The sequence below is a fragment of the Gallus gallus genome, chromosome 19 (genome assembly GCF_016699485.2).
Source record: "Gallus gallus isolate bGalGal1 chromosome 19, bGalGal1.mat.broiler.GRCg7b, whole genome shotgun sequence".
In the NCBI taxonomy this organism is placed as follows: domain Eukaryota; kingdom Metazoa; phylum Chordata; class Aves; order Galliformes; family Phasianidae; genus Gallus; species Gallus gallus.
This window is the reverse complement of record NC_052550.1, coordinates 3,014,115-3,029,095: the sequence shown is the minus strand read 5'-3', so window position 1 is coordinate 3,029,095 and position 14,981 is coordinate 3,014,115. Positions and strand designations below refer to the sequence as shown.

At 48.8% G+C, this 14,981-nt stretch overlaps 1 protein-coding gene and 1 long non-coding RNA gene across 9 annotated transcripts in view; one reads left to right on the top strand and one right to left on the bottom strand.

Annotated features, from left to right (window-relative positions):
* The window catches only part of GATSL2 (GATS protein like 2), an 89,933-nt gene extending 88,589 nt beyond the window's left edge, over positions 1-1,344 (bottom strand). For all 8 annotated transcript variants that reach the window (XM_025141933.3, XM_015295702.4, XM_046902314.1 and 5 more), the window contains exon 1: positions 905-1,344. In XM_025141933.3, coding sequence (XP_024997701.1) covers positions 905-1,017 — 113 coding nt within the window. In that variant the 5' untranslated portion in view covers positions 1,018-1,344. The remainder of the gene's footprint in view (positions 1-904) is intronic.
* Positions 55-11,954, top strand: LOC107054782. The gene is made up of 2 exons (XR_006931813.1): positions 55-113; positions 2,611-11,954. It is a non-coding gene; the product is annotated as an uncharacterized LOC107054782 (long non-coding RNA).
* Positions 11,955-14,981: the final 3,027 nt, after the last annotated feature.

The window sequence follows — 14,981 nt, the reverse complement described above, 5'->3', positions numbered from 1 at the left end:
GAAAGGAAAATTCCTCCCGGTGCCTTCCACTACATTTCCTTTTTCTTTCCCCCCCCCCCTCTCTCCACAAAGCTATCCCAACAGCACGGCTTTTACACAGGACCAAGTGCAAGGTGGGCAATTCCCAACCCCCCCCCCCCCCCCCAACACCACCACCACCACCCCCAACCTCCCCCTTCCCATCCCACCACCCCCGTCCTCCAATTTGGCAGCAAAGAAGAAGCAAACACGGCTTTTGGAATAAGTGCTGCAAGCAACAACAAGCGGGGAGGAGGGAAGGGGGGGGGGGGGGTTGAAAAGAAATGGGTAAAAAAAAAAACAAACCCAGCACCACTCCTGCCGCTGCCGTCCTTTGTTGTCCGGCCCCCACCTGTTCCCAGCCCGGGCCGAGCAATGGGACCCCGCGGGGCCGCCCCGACGTGACTGCGGGACCCCAACTCCAGCGCTGACCCCCGGGTTGGGACGGGGACGGAGCGCTGCGGGGAGCACCCAGCGGGCTGCTGCCCCCCCCAAACCCCCCCAACCCTGCTCTGTGAAACGAAGGTGCCCCCCGGCCTCAGCCCCCTACCTCCTCGCACGGACGGCTGTCTCACCCCCCCCCCCCCCCCCCCCCCCCCCCCCCCCCTTCCTCTCCCCTCCCCCCGGCCCCTTTATAGGCAGGGTACCCCCAGCACAGCCCCCCGCCCCGTCGCAGGCAGGGTGACCCCGCAGCCCCCTGCAGGAAGCTGAGACCCCCCCCGCCTCGTACAGCAGCACGGTCCCCCCGCCCCCTCGCAGCCCGCAGGACGGGGGTGCCCCCAGCCCGGCACGCTGCCCCGTGCCCCATTCGGCAAAGAGGGGCTCCCCCCGCACCCCCCGCCCCCCCGGCCAGGACAGCCCCCGGTTCCCCATCCCCGGCACCTACCTCGTCTTGGAGGACAGGAAAGCAAGTTTGATTAATCCATAGGTAAACAACTGGATGCTCTCCTTGGCTATGCTGGCCACTCTGAGCCTGTGCTCTAGGATGTGCAGTTCCATCTTTTCCTCTTTCTCATTTGTAGTTCATCTATCCCCGGGGTTTATTTTGTGTTTTTGAATGGGGAGGGGGAGGGGGGGCTGTTATTGTCGCTGCCTCGGTGGTGGTGGTGGTGGTGGTGGTTGTGTTGGTTGTTTTTTTTTTCTTCTTCCCCCCCCCCTTCCTTTTTGTCCTTTTTTCCTCCCCTCTCCCCGGCTCCTTCTCCCCCTACCCGGCTCCGGGGGCGGGGATGCGGGTGCCGAAGTTGCGGGGCGGGCGCGGAGCGGAGCCGGGCAGAGCAGCGGCGCGGGGCGAGCAGCTGGGCTCGCTGAACAAACAACTTGCCACTCAAGCCCGCCGCAGCGCGCATGCGCGCCGCCCCGCCGCATGCCGGGCCTTGGAGTCCGCGCCGCCGCGGGACGGGAGCGGGCGGGACCCGGAGCCCAGCCGGCCCCATGGTGACCACCCCCACCTTTTTAATTTTTTTTTTTTTTTCTTCTTAATGGCAATCTCCCAGCTTTACTTGCAACGCTACCTCTTTCCTTTTCCTTTCTTTTTTTTTTCTTTTTCCTTGCTGGTTTTTTTTTCTTTGATTGTTATTTTTCACTGCACTTACCCTTTGACTCTGGGTGGCACGCGGGGTGCTCCTCCTTGAGCCAAAAGCCAGCAGAAAGGATAACTTCAGACATTCCCATAATAAATAAATATTCTCCTCTCATCCGGTTCGTTCCCCTACGCTGCCGATACGCAGCCTGCATCAGTTTCCCTACAAAGAAAAAGGGGAGTGATAAGAAAGGATGGGACAGGTTCCTTAGCTGGGTCTGCTGTGATAGGATGAGGGGAAACGGTTTCAAACTAAAAGAGGGAAGATTTAGATTGCATACAAGAAAAAAGTTTTTTATAACAAGGATGGTAAGGCATTGGCACGGGCTATCCAAGGGTGTGATGGATGCCCCATCCTTGGAGACACCCAGGATCAGACTGGATGGGGCTCTGAGCACCTGATGGAGCTGTGGGTGCCCCTGTGCACTGCAGGGAGTGGGACCAGATGGGTTCTAGAGGTCCCTTCCAACTCAAGTGTGTTTCTGTGAAAGTGGGGGAAAAAAAAAACAAGAAACGGCCCACTTTCCATGGAAGTGTAACAAAAGTGGAATCACAATTGTTCAGAGCCTGTGTGTATGGCAGCCAACAGTTGGAAGGCAGTGGGCTGTCTGTCCCTGCCACTCATCAGCAATGGGAGGCAGAGCAGAGAGAGCCCAGTGCAGCACCCAGGCACCAACCCCAGCCTGTGGCCCCCCATCCCCACCGACACCACATGGGAATCAAGGGCAAGCGAGGGGTGTTAGAACCTTGAGCAAAGGTGATCCAAACCTCCCAGCAGAAGGGCTCCCTCTGGCTTCGGGCCGCACTAATTCTGCAGGAATAGAAGTCAGACCAATAATTCCATAGCACTTTTCATTAGTAGACCTCAAATGGGTTTTGTAAAGACCAGTAGAGGAGCTGCTGCTGTACAATCAGCCTGTAGAGCCTGTGTTCTTAGGGCAGAACCCTCTTACATCCAGCTCCGAGGACAAGCTTCTGAAACCAGAACTTCCCATTCCCCTCTGTTCTTCCAGCTCCCACGGATGGCTGTGTCCGCTCATGGACACATCTGTTCTTCTCCTGCCTGCAGCCAAACTTCTGAGTGGCTGCCTTCACTTTGTTGTATCCCAAAAGGAAAGCCTTGAAATTAGAGGCATTCGTATCCATGGGTAGTTTGAAATCATTTAGAGGAAAGGCAACAAAGATAAAACATCAAATCCCTGCTACGTTTAAAAAAGCCCCTGGAAACCAGGGGGTTGTTTTCCTTCGTCGCCTCATGCAGAAGTTCAGTTGCACTTTAGGAAGCTGAAGAGGGTTTTTAATCTGCATCCGCTGCTAGTTCAAGGTCTTGGTCTTCAAAGCTCTGAACATATCTGTGCCCAGCTACAAGAAGCCTGCACCTGCAGCTGCAAATCAGAGCTATCTGTGCTCCTCCGGGACGGCGCAGACCGCAGAGTCCAGAAGGAAGCAGCCAGGGACAAAACATTCCAGAGCTTCCAGAGGAAACCAGACAAATGCATTCTGAATCACTTCTAGGAAATGCAGCAAAGCTTTCCTCTTTTATAAAGGTTTTCCATCATAACCGGGGCAACGTTTGCAGTTATAGACACTCGGCCTTCCCCACTTAAGAGACAAAACTCGCTGCCCACGAGCAGAGCTTTCTCAACCAGGGAGGGCCACCAGGGATGATTGTCATTACCAGCCTAATTACCAGAGAAACGCTTACGTGAAACAATGAGAGATGGTAGAACAGACCCAAAGGTAAAGTCAGCGGGGGCCTTTTGCAACAAGCAAACCAGCAGAGACTTCTGTTCTGCCTGTGGAGAAGGAGAGGCCCTGAGTCAGTCCTCTGGATTGACTAAAAAAAGAAGAATCAAGCAAACAAGCAACAACAAAAAAAGAAGGAGAAAAAAAAAAAATCCCCCCCGAACCCACAAAACACAAAAATACTTCTCCATTCCGTAGGCTTACATCTGGTGCTCTCCACAATTGCAGTTTCTTTCCTCGGGTCTGACCCGCTGCTGTGGGTTTCCAAACCCTGCAGGCCGCTCCTGGGCCGCACGCAGACCTCGTGGCTCCGTAGGCCTTCACACCGCCGGCCCGTAGGAAGCTTAAGGAAAACACAGAGCCCTATCAACACCCTGCCCCGTTTTCTACAGGCCAAAAATATGCCTAGCTCAGCACGGGAAGACTGTTCAAAGAGCAGGCACAACTGGCAATTAGCCACAGCGCCATTAGGTGCCCCCCTCCTCCGCCGTCATTAGCATTCCGCTCCCTGTCTCCCTCGTTGCCAGGTATACCTGGGGGTTTCCATGCGAGGAGCAGACTGGAACGTATTGTTATTACATGCAACACGCTGTGATATCGTTTAATTATTGCCATCCTGAGTTTTTTCATATTTTCTGCAGCTCTGTCGGGCTCCCTTGGCCCAGCCACAGAGCGGGGACCTGTTGTGCAAGATGATGTAACCACGCTGCTTTCCCCCCCCCCCCTCCTTTTTATTAAAAACAAAACCCATTCCCTGCCCACACGGCTCCCAACGTCAGTTAGCACAGCACAGTCTGGGCAGGCAGAACAAAGAGATGGGGAGGGAGGACAAGAAAACAGGAAGATGAGATAGCAGCAAAACAAACCTGAGTGCGAGCCTGTGATCTGGGTTTGGACAGGTGCCATTTTTGTGTTTCAGATGAAAGGCACGGCCCATTCAGAGCTCGGGGAGCTTAAGTTGTGCCAGGAGAGGTTCAGGTTGTGTGTTAGGGAAAACTTCACCTCAGGAGGGGTGATGATGCGTTGGCACAGCAGCTCTAAGGTAGTGGTGGAGTCACTGCTCCTGAAGGTGTTCAAGAACCATGGAGATGTGGCACTGAGGGACGTGGTCAGGGGTATGGTGGGGACGGGGTGGTGCTTGGACTGCATGATCTTAGTGGTCTTTTCCAACCTCAATGACTCTGTGATTCCAGGAGGACTAGGCACTGCAAGTCACTTGCTGCTCGAGGGAGAGCAGAGACCTTTGCAGACCATCCCAGTAGATGAGTGCTCCAGGTTAGAGCCCACCGATAACACTGATGAAATCTAAGTGCAGAAGCCCTGAGGCTGAGCTGGGTGGGTTTCCCCGTAGAAGTGCAAGCTGTACTCAAACAGTTCTCAGACACCTCCACTTCTGCTCATGATGACACGGAGCTTCATCTCCTGGGGTCAACAGGTCATCTCCTGTTGACCCCAGGGCACTGTTTGCCTACAAGGGCGGTCCTCAGAAGGAAAGCAGTGCTGCACAATAACCCTAAGCTCAAGAAGACACTCTGTACTTTTGAACCTCTATCTCAGCAGCAACCACGTAGAGCTGGGTGCCATCAGACCGCTGGGGGACTCCACATCTTGGCAGTCTTTTGTCCAAGTGCTGAATTTCTCCTAAGCCACACTGCAGCCAACAGCAGAGTCTCTGCATGCAGATCGCTTCCAGACACACCGAGACACTCCAGAACAATCAGCATTTCAGGAGGAAGACATGAAAAACGTAGAGGCAGTTGAGGTGAAAGGAATGTAATTACGCACTGTGATGAACAGTTCACCAAGAGCAGCGTTGTGCACAGAGGAAAAATAAAGGAGAATTTCTAATCACATGAATCATCATGTTTTATGCAGTTACTCCAGAGTACAGTAGGATATCTTTGCTTTTTTTTTTTATGTAGTTGGTGGAAGGAAGTTCTTATATCATTTGTGGTCTCTTCCGACACCATAAAAAGCCCCAAATTACCGTATTCAGTCCTCAAAGACGAAGCTGTGGTAGCCTTTTACAGCTGGATTTTAACACGCAGTGTCTATATTCTCAGCAAGAAAGCCTCGTTTTCAAGAAATAAATATAACTTAGGTTCCCTCACGCGATTGGTCTGACACTGCACTGCTGCAATGGCTATCAGCCTGCTGTTGGCAGAGCTCTGTTATTCTTCCAGGATCATCTGAAGTCTGACAGCATCTTGACCTATGGACTAGAGCTTGTGTCAGCTTCTAGGATCTGAAACAGCCGACAACACAAGTCTTAATGTGAATGATGTCATGGCAATGCCCTGGATAAATATGCCCAAGGCGAGACAAATCCAGAGCTGCTGTTGCTTACACTAACATTTGCTTTTCTGCCATGGAGCAGACGAAGTTCTTAGCACGTCTATAGCTCTGGTGTGAAACTGGGGTCAGCGTGCATTTCTGGGGTCCCCTCCAGACTTAGTACACAATGGACACAATCTGTTCTGGCTTCTAAGCTCGGGGAATGCTTTTTGAATGCAGGCTGTCTTCGTAGTGTTGAGGACTGGCGGTGTATTGAGGTCAGACACTGGTTTGGACCCAAGGAGAAGCCAACACACAACTCAATGGCCTCAAGCAGTTCATTGTGAGATGAAAGTTACTTAGTAACTACAATTATCCTGGGACTCTGCTTCACTTCAACAGGCCTTTTTGACCCACGGAAGGTAATGCTTCCTTACACAAACATGTAAACAGAGGAGCATAAAGGCAGGCAAAGAATCGAGGTCACACCATTAGCTGTTATCACTTTGGGAGAGCAATTCAGAAGTCTCTGCCGTGAGACCCCCGTGGGGCGGTGTGGGGCAGACGGGCAGGATGGCTCTGTCTTACACCTTTGGTGAGAGTCAGTCACCGGATAAATCTGTCCCTTAAGAGAAATGGTTGGAAAACATGAAAAAAGCAAAGCAAAGGAAAAAAGAAAAAAGAAAAAACAACACAAAACCACCCTTCCCAAATGATAGCTTCTGGGCTTGCTTGTGAAAAATTACCCATTTGTTTAATTGAAAAGAGCAATTTATCAGGCTAATTTCCTTCCAGCAACCAGAGACCTTTCAAAACTTGATTGCAGTTAATGTGCCAGTGTTTCAAAGCATTTCATTCAACTATCAAATAAGCTAATGAAGATGTTTAATTTACTGTTGCAGTGCAAAGTGGGCCGAGCAGGTCAGGCATTGCATGCTCCTGGGGCAGCAGAGGTGTGGATGAGCCTCTGGTGATGCAGCAGCACCTCGGAGCCCAAATGTCCCATAGGAGAGCTGGAATAGAGACTGCATCTGCACACCTGGCCCAGGGAGGAGAATACCTCCCCTCCTGGATCCCATCTGTGCCGTTCTCTTAGCCAGTGGCTGACAGTGCTTGCCCACATCCTTGAATATTCGATGGCTACAGCCACTGCTGTGAATCCTTCATTTACAATAACACATGGAGGCATTAATAAGTTGCATCTATGGCTTTACAGGAAGCATTTAAAGTCTGGGAGGGAGAAGGATTATTTACAAATAGAAGAAAAGCTGTGCGTGTGCTGCTGAACCAAAATATGATGTGGCATAGAAGCTGCAAGTGTCCCAGCTGAGATGCTGGTTGCACACTGGTTTACTAATTAGGTGGATCTGCTTTGACCCATTGGCTGCAGTTGGCATTACTGAGATGGAACCTGTTCAGCTCACGCATGATAACAGGTAAATGACCACAGCCACGTCCACTTCACGACGGCTGGAAATCATCATTGATGCAAAATGGAGACAGCACAGCTCAGGCTGTGGGAGGGACGCCTTCACAGCTACCGGAGGTGTTAAAGATGACCTCATCTTCTGGTATTGAAATAGGCAATTGGAGAAAATGCTCCCCCTCCTCCTGCCAGCCTCCTAAAGATCAACACATCTGCAAACACATTCTGCAAACCTAAGGGAAGAAAGCCAGATTGTAGCCTGCCTTATCTCTTCTGACTCGCTAAATGTATTTCAGGCCTCGAGCGTCACATGACTGCACATAGTGTGTGGGTACAATAACTAATGTGGCTTTCATAACGGATCAGCAGGGATCAGCAATGTTGAACAAACACCCTTATTTGCAAAAGCACCTTCCCAGCTCATGAAGCAGATGACCTTGTCTCCCAAGAGTTACAGTGTGAAGCTGATGATCTGCAAATTAAGGATTTGGAACTTGCGCGATGATGTTTATCCACCAATCCCCCTTAACCTCACCATTTTGCACTGAATCCAACACTGTCCTTGCACTATAGAAACCCAAGGCAACAAGAGACCAGTTCATGACACCACAGGAGGCAGCGGACAATGCATTTTTTGCAAGATGTTTCCTGTTGGTGGGGGACAGGATTTCATCAAAAAGCATAGATCAGCATCTTGTTGAATAGAATCACAGAGTCACTAAGGTTGGAAAAGACCCCTAAGGTCATCTAGCCCAACCCCAACCCATCTGACCACACACTGATCATGTCCCTCAGTGCCTCATCTCCACAGTTCTTGAACACCTCCAGGCACAGTGACACGACCACCTCCCCGGGAAGCTGTGCCACTGCATCAACTCTCTTTTGGAGAAGAAATTTTTCCCCATATCCAACCTGATTGTCCTTTGCTACACCTTCAGTGAAGAACAAATCTCTTCCTGATTGCAACACCCATGGGAGATGCTCAGGGAGAGGTAGACTAGGTAGGACACCCCAGCAATCTTAGACCTCCTATAGACCAGCTTAAAATATGAGCTATTAAAGTCTTCCAGGATGGTTTTCTACACTCTAGAAAGATCTCATTCCATAGGAGAAAACCCGGTATGCTCTACTGAAGGTATCCTTGATCCTTTAATCCTGGATGAAATGCCACATGGAAAAATTCCCCGTGTGTCACCTCTCACGTACTCAAGAAATTATATTCCACGTCTAGATGGTCAGTAGGCTTTACTTGCTCATGTATTTAAAGAGAAGCCTTATAAGCACAGAAGGCAGTATGCTTCTAACCACCCTAGATTTGGAGGCGGTGGGGTCACTGAACCCGGAAGTGTTCAAGAAACGTGGATATGTGGTACTTAAATCCATGATTTAGTGGGCAGTATTGGTGGTAGGTGGATGGTTGGACTAGACGACCTTAGAGGTCTTTTCCAGCCTTAATGATTCCATGATTTCTTTTACAACTGGTGTGCTGAGCTGGGCTCACAGGGTTTTGTTTAGGACTTGCTCTTTCCACCTCTGAAATCTCTCAGTGTAACCAAATCTTGTTATAACCTTTGGATGAGTCCTGGGGCTTATCTGATTTTGTCTACGGGCCTACAAGTGCCATGCTCTTCACTTGCTAGGGAGTGCTGGGCTGTGGGAATGCATTTACTGCTGTCGAAGCTGGCTTTAGAAGTTGCATCCTGCCCTAAGGGACTAATTCCTACACATTTGCTGCGCTAGTCAAAGCTTTTGTCGGGCTGCAGGACAGACAGGGAGCTCCAGCAACAGAAAATGAGCAGAGAGAAGCAGATACTGGAATTGCCTGTGCCTCTATGAGCTGCAGCGAGCTGCAGGGATTCCATTGGGGCGGTGAGGCAAGGAGGTCCTGCTGAGGTGAAACGGGGCCTTGGTCAATGCAGAGAGGTGAAGACCCTCCTAGAATGGATAGAGGATAAAACCAGCTGTTCCCCTATGCTCTAACATTGAGCCTTCCTTCAAGATGGACCAGATGATCTTGTAGGTCCTTTCCAACCTTGTGATTCTATGATTCAAGCATCTCAGCCCTTGATTTCAGATGGCACATTCCAGCAAATACTTGAAAACACTCCTCCTGCTGCCTCTCAGACCACGCAAGGCTTTTAACCCATTGTTAGTCCTTAAAACAGTATACAGCAGCAGGCACAGCTACTACTCATGTGCTTTGTGGAGTTTAATGTCAGCAGTAGACCCAAAGCAAAATGAAGGATGGAGTCAGAGGACATCAAAATCTCCTCACAATTGAGTAACACACACATATTTACCTACACAATGCCTGCTCCTACAGCACTCGTGAGTCAGGTGTAATTGCTTCTGTTTCCAATGAGCAAGCACAAAGATCGTGGAAATGTCTCAGCTGTGAGAAGGGCAGCTCTGCACAGAATTAGAAATGAGTTCTTCTTGGAATCATGGAATCAGTGAGGTTGGAAAGACCTCTAGGATCTGCTAGTCTGACCAGCAACCCATGCCTGCGACTAAATCTTTGCATCTTTACATTGTGTGCTCCCTCAGGATGACCAGGCTATACTTTTCCTCTTGGTTTATACACCATATCTGTAGATTCACGGAAGCTGCAGGGGAGGAGTTGCCAAAATAAATTCGGCGATGAACATAAAGAGCTGCAGAACTGGATCATCTCGCCTTGAATCCTGTTCCTGACAGCAGTAAATGCTGATAGCAGAATGCAAGAATAAGACAGCTTTGTGGCCTCCTCTGCTGCACCCTGCCTAGTGCCTAACAGGGACAAAACTTCACTTTCTTCTCAACTACTCTTTGGACCCCGAACCTTTGCTCTGAGAGCAAAAGTTTAGTAGGAATAACACAAACATTTGGAGGAAAAAAAAAAAGAGCTGAATCGGGGAACAAAGAGGTTTAAAGGCAGCGGGGGAAAAGTCACAGAAAGTTTAAAATGGAGCACTACAAACACTGCAAACAAGCAGATTAGAGACATGGGACGGGCACACACACAGCAGAGCAAGCAGAAGGAGGCACTCAGCTGCATTTAATGGCACACAAAGTTTGCCTGATAGAAAACATTTCCACTCCTGGGCTTAAATCACAGCTTTCCTCTGCCCCTGGCCCCAGTAAGAACAGGAACAACAACAACAACAACATGAAAAATGCCCCAGCTTCAGGGATCGAGGGAGGAATTTATGTGCTCAGTAATATGGTCACAGATATCCCCCTCCCAAGTGCTTTTTCTCCCCTTGTTATGAGCACCCGTGTCTTTGTTAGGAGAGCTGACAGGTTTAAATAGAGCATATAAAACAGGCTGTTTTCGAGACCCCATTCCTGGCTGTCTCAGACAGCAGTGCAACAGACTTCTTTACACTCAGACATTGCTTCAAACTTCAGTTTTGATTACTTCAGGGCTACGTTTCATGCCACGCTGTTATTTATCTTAACGAACTCTGCTTACTCTATCATTTGGTTCAAACTGGGAGATCTTCGGAGCTGCTCTGCTATGCACAAATTCAGGATGATACAGCAAAGTAACCTAAGTGGAATGAGGCCAAACAACATGTAATCACATCTAACAAGGAGGGAGGGGAGAGAGCGGAGGGGGATGGGTGGGGAGAAGCAGAGATGGAACAAATGCCGTGCACTGAAACGCAATGTCTCCTGCTACATCCCGGGCCTGACAGATGTAAAAGGGAGGACAGGTCTTGCTGAGTGGGGAGAGCCAGATCTGGCAGCCAGGTGGGAGGGCAGGGAGAGCCATTTTCTGAGCTGAAAGCAGATTGCTTGTAGCAGCTTGTTTTGCGTTCCTGCTCATCACTAGCAGAAAGCAGAGAAGAAACAGCTGGAGGTAGAGAGAGAAGGAAGGCTGCAGACCAACGCCTGCTTCCTGATCTGCTTCTTACCTGAGGAATATGCCTTTCCAGTTCTTGGCACTGCCTACCATCTTCCCTCCCTCCCTCTCTTCCCACATCAACTCCATTCCTGCTCTGGTTGCTCCTGCTGTGCAGTTAGCAGTGCTTGCATGATCTGCTTCTGGGGCAGAGCTAGAAGCAGGATCAACTTCTGAGACAGAGATAACGCTTTAAATGGGTCCGCATGTTTGCAAAACAAACAGATGAGTTGAAGGTAAGGCAACACATCCATCCAAGTGCTGCTTTTTGCTGCTTTTGTTCCCACAGGATGAATGGTAGAAAGGTGCCTGCCCTGGAATAACTCGTCCCAAGGGGGAATCAGAGTGGAGCACACTGATATGCAGTGTCTGCTTAATGTAGGAGTGTGAAAAAAGCAAAATGGGAATTAATGAAGGCTAAAGAAGAGCAGAAACCCTAGGGGCTCTCATTCCTTCCTCATCTACCAGCCACACTCATGGAAACGCTTTGTGACGTTCTCCAAATCCTTGGACGTGAACCTATAACTAAGCATACCAGAACTCCCCCTACTGAGGAGCTACCACAACCACAGCTAAATATTTGGGGAATTTCTTTGGCAAAACACTTCCCCGTTGGAAAGTGCTGATTTGTTGAAACCAAAGCTTTCTGTGGAAAAACATCAGCTTCCGTGAAATATTACTTGGGAAGAGGTTCTTGGGCTCACAGTGCAATTGCTTGGCAGAGCCAGGCAGATAAAGCATTCCTTATGGGACTCTTCTGCACCGTCCATGCGCTGGGGGGCAGACAGACCAGCAGACAGACATAAACACAAACCAGAAAGGGCAACCTCCAGTGTGGAAGGCCAGATTTAAAGGAGGTGTTTGAACCTGACCTTTCCCACCAGGCTGCTGCCATATGGGAAGGGGGCTGGATCCTGTCTCAGAATCTGTGTTCAAGAAAACGAGCTCTGGCATTTTGGTTTTCTGTTTCAAAAAAAAGAGAGGAAACAAAAAGACAAACCCATTAAACTTGTCATGAAACGGCACTCAGTTCCCATTCCCACTTTCTAGTCTTAGCATAAATGGTTTCATTGTACTCGCACCAGGGATTTGAGAATTATTTTGACTAAGGGAAGCTAAACAAGAACAAACCCTTGCAACTCTGTGTGGTAGCACTACATTTAGAAGGATTAAACCTTAGTCTTAAACAAACGAAATCCTGCCTCCCTTTCTACCCTTCAGCCTGAGGCTGACTCCCCTTACATGCACATTCTATACTGGCTGCCAGCCCCATTACGCTCAGTCAGTGGAAGGTGCAAGATGGGCCCCCAGACCTGGGCCACTGCATTTTCTCGTGATGTTCAGAAACCCCAAAAGTCTTTTAGAACATTTCAGCTGCCTGGAAAATTCCTACTTAGCTCAGCCTGACTATGCCTTTGTCCATACGGGGGGCTGCTGCTGAGTGTGCTGAGGGTTGGAGAGCTGGGTGTGCTGCTCTGCAGCATCCTTGCCAAGGGCAGGTGATGCACATTTCATTGTGGTTGTTTGGAGTCCAAAGAGAACTGTGCCTCTGCCTGAGTCTGTTTCCAAGGCAGCACTATCAACTAGCTTCAAATTGCTATAAACTTTGGCAAAAACAAGTGAAAGAATTACCTTCTGGATAACAGCGACAAGGTCTTCAAGGTATTGTGTGCAGGAACACAGCTGAGTTTAAATTAGTTGACGTTCCAAGTAATGAGTCTACAAAGGAGCCCTGAGCCCATAGCCACCCTGACATGAGCACACCGTTAGCTGAATCACACTTGTTCCAAAAAGTACGGCATTAGCTGATCTCACATCCTTCTGTTGGTCCAAAATAAGCTTTGGGCCAAAGCTTACACGGAATGTATGTAACGGTCCAAAATGTAAACGCATTTTTATGTCCCTCATTCCGTGTGCATGACTGCTGTTGATTGACAGCGCTTTGCACATCAGGGTTTGCTGATGTATGAACCACTCCTGGAGGAAACTGCCCAGGGAGAAAGCAGCAACCCAGACATTAGCCACATACAGAGGGCTGAGATGAGTGAAATCATGGTGCCATGCCATCAAGCCTCTACAGGACATTATCCAAAGAAAGGTTAACAGGGACACACTGGTCCCAGGCTTTGTTTGCCCATCGGGTGTTTGAGCTGTAAGACTCAAAGCTTAGAAAAGGGCAAGAAAATTCAAGAGCCACTGGATGAGAGGGATGGGCGATCTCCCAAAGAGTGGGACAGGGAGATCTTATCACAGCAGTGACACTAACTTGCCTTCATGTCACTGTTAGGATACAAAATCATAGGATTGCTCAGGTTGGAAAAGATGATCTTCAAGATCATCAAGTCCAACCACAATATAGGCGTCCGGCACCCACAGATCCACATCTGACTGAGGAGAAGGTTGGGATTTCCTTAGCAGTGTGTGTGCACCCTCCTTCAGTGCTACTGCGCATCTGAAAAGGTACATTGAGAGAAAGAATAACAAATCTATTGCCTCACTTTTATTTTGCTCCGAAAATGAAGATGTCTGATGGAAGAAAATACATGAGTAATTGACTACCTTTTGCTTCACAAGATCTTTTCTTCAGGAAATGCAGGTGTCACACTTGCGTAGGTAATCCAGTCTAAATACTTATACGATTTGCATGACGTTGAAGTTTGGCTATGAGATTTTTGGCTAGCAGTAAAAGAGAGAACTATAACAGAATCCTGGGGAGTTCAATTCAGTCACACTTCAAAACCAGATTTTGGCATATTTGTCTTCTCTCTGTATTTAAAATCATTGACGTATTTAAAGCCTTTTAAGTCTGTTTCTTACTAATTTGCAGTCAAAATAATTCCTTGGAAGCACAGAAATATCCATGACAAATTATAAGGTACGTATCAAGCATGCTCACAGGTGGCATCGTCTGATAGGCAAGAAGAATATGAGCATTACATGGACCTGATGGAGGAGGAGGAGGAGGAGGAGGGCCACAAAAATGCTCCCAAGGGATGGAACTCCTCCTTACAGGACAGGCTGAGAGCTGGGGCTGCTCAGCCCGGAGAAGAGAAGGCTCTGAGGAGACCTGAGCGTGGTCTTCAGTATCTAAAGGGGCTGCAAGAAAGAAGGGGACAGGCTCTTCAGCAGGGTCTGTTGTGATAGGACAAGGGGAAATGGCTTCAAACTAAAAGAGATTTAGACTAGGTATAAGGAAAAAGGGTTGTTTTTTTTTTTTTTTATGATAAAGGTGGTGAGGCACTGGCACAGGTTGCCCAGAGGTGTGGTGGATGCTCCATCACTGGAGACACTCAAGGTCAGGTTGACCAGGCTCTGAGCACCTGATGGAGCTGTAGGTGGCCCTGTTCATTGCAGGGAAGTTGGACTACATGACCTTAAGGGTCTCTTCCAACTCAGAGGCCTACGATTCTATGCTTACGCTCTTGTCCCACATTGAAGTTAAGACTATTAGAAAGGGACCTTGCAGATAACATGGGCTTGGCAAAGACTCAAGTTCTCTGAACACATACGCCTTGAAAATGAGAAGTCCCATATTTAGACCACTACTACAAAGCGACATTCTTTTTACTCACAAAAGAAAAAAGGAACTGCCGTTCAAGGCTCCAAGTTCCTTTAGGTGCCTTTGCTGAGGAAATGATTACAGGTCTTTTGTTTGTTTGTTTGTATTTTTTGCCTTCTTTGCTCCTTTAGAGAGAGTCTATCCAGACTGTTTGGAGAGAATGGCACCGCTAAAGAGCTGAGCAAACAACACCAGCTGCCTCCCAGCCATAGTCCATACCTTCTTGTGCAGAGAGAGGCAATTGTGTGGAGGCTGTTTTTCCAAGCAGCTATAAACCAGTGCTGGGTTTTGCATAAGAGCTGTACATGTAAACAATAATTGTTTTCTTTTCCCTCATTTGTTCCTTATATTTAAGCATATCAAATATGACCCCAAATCCAAATGAAATGAGAAACATGTTGCTGTAGCTCCAACGGCTTTTGCAAAGACGTTTCAAGGAAATTTCTTCTAGCAAATTCTTCACATTACCTCCAGTTTTATGCTCTGCAGCAGC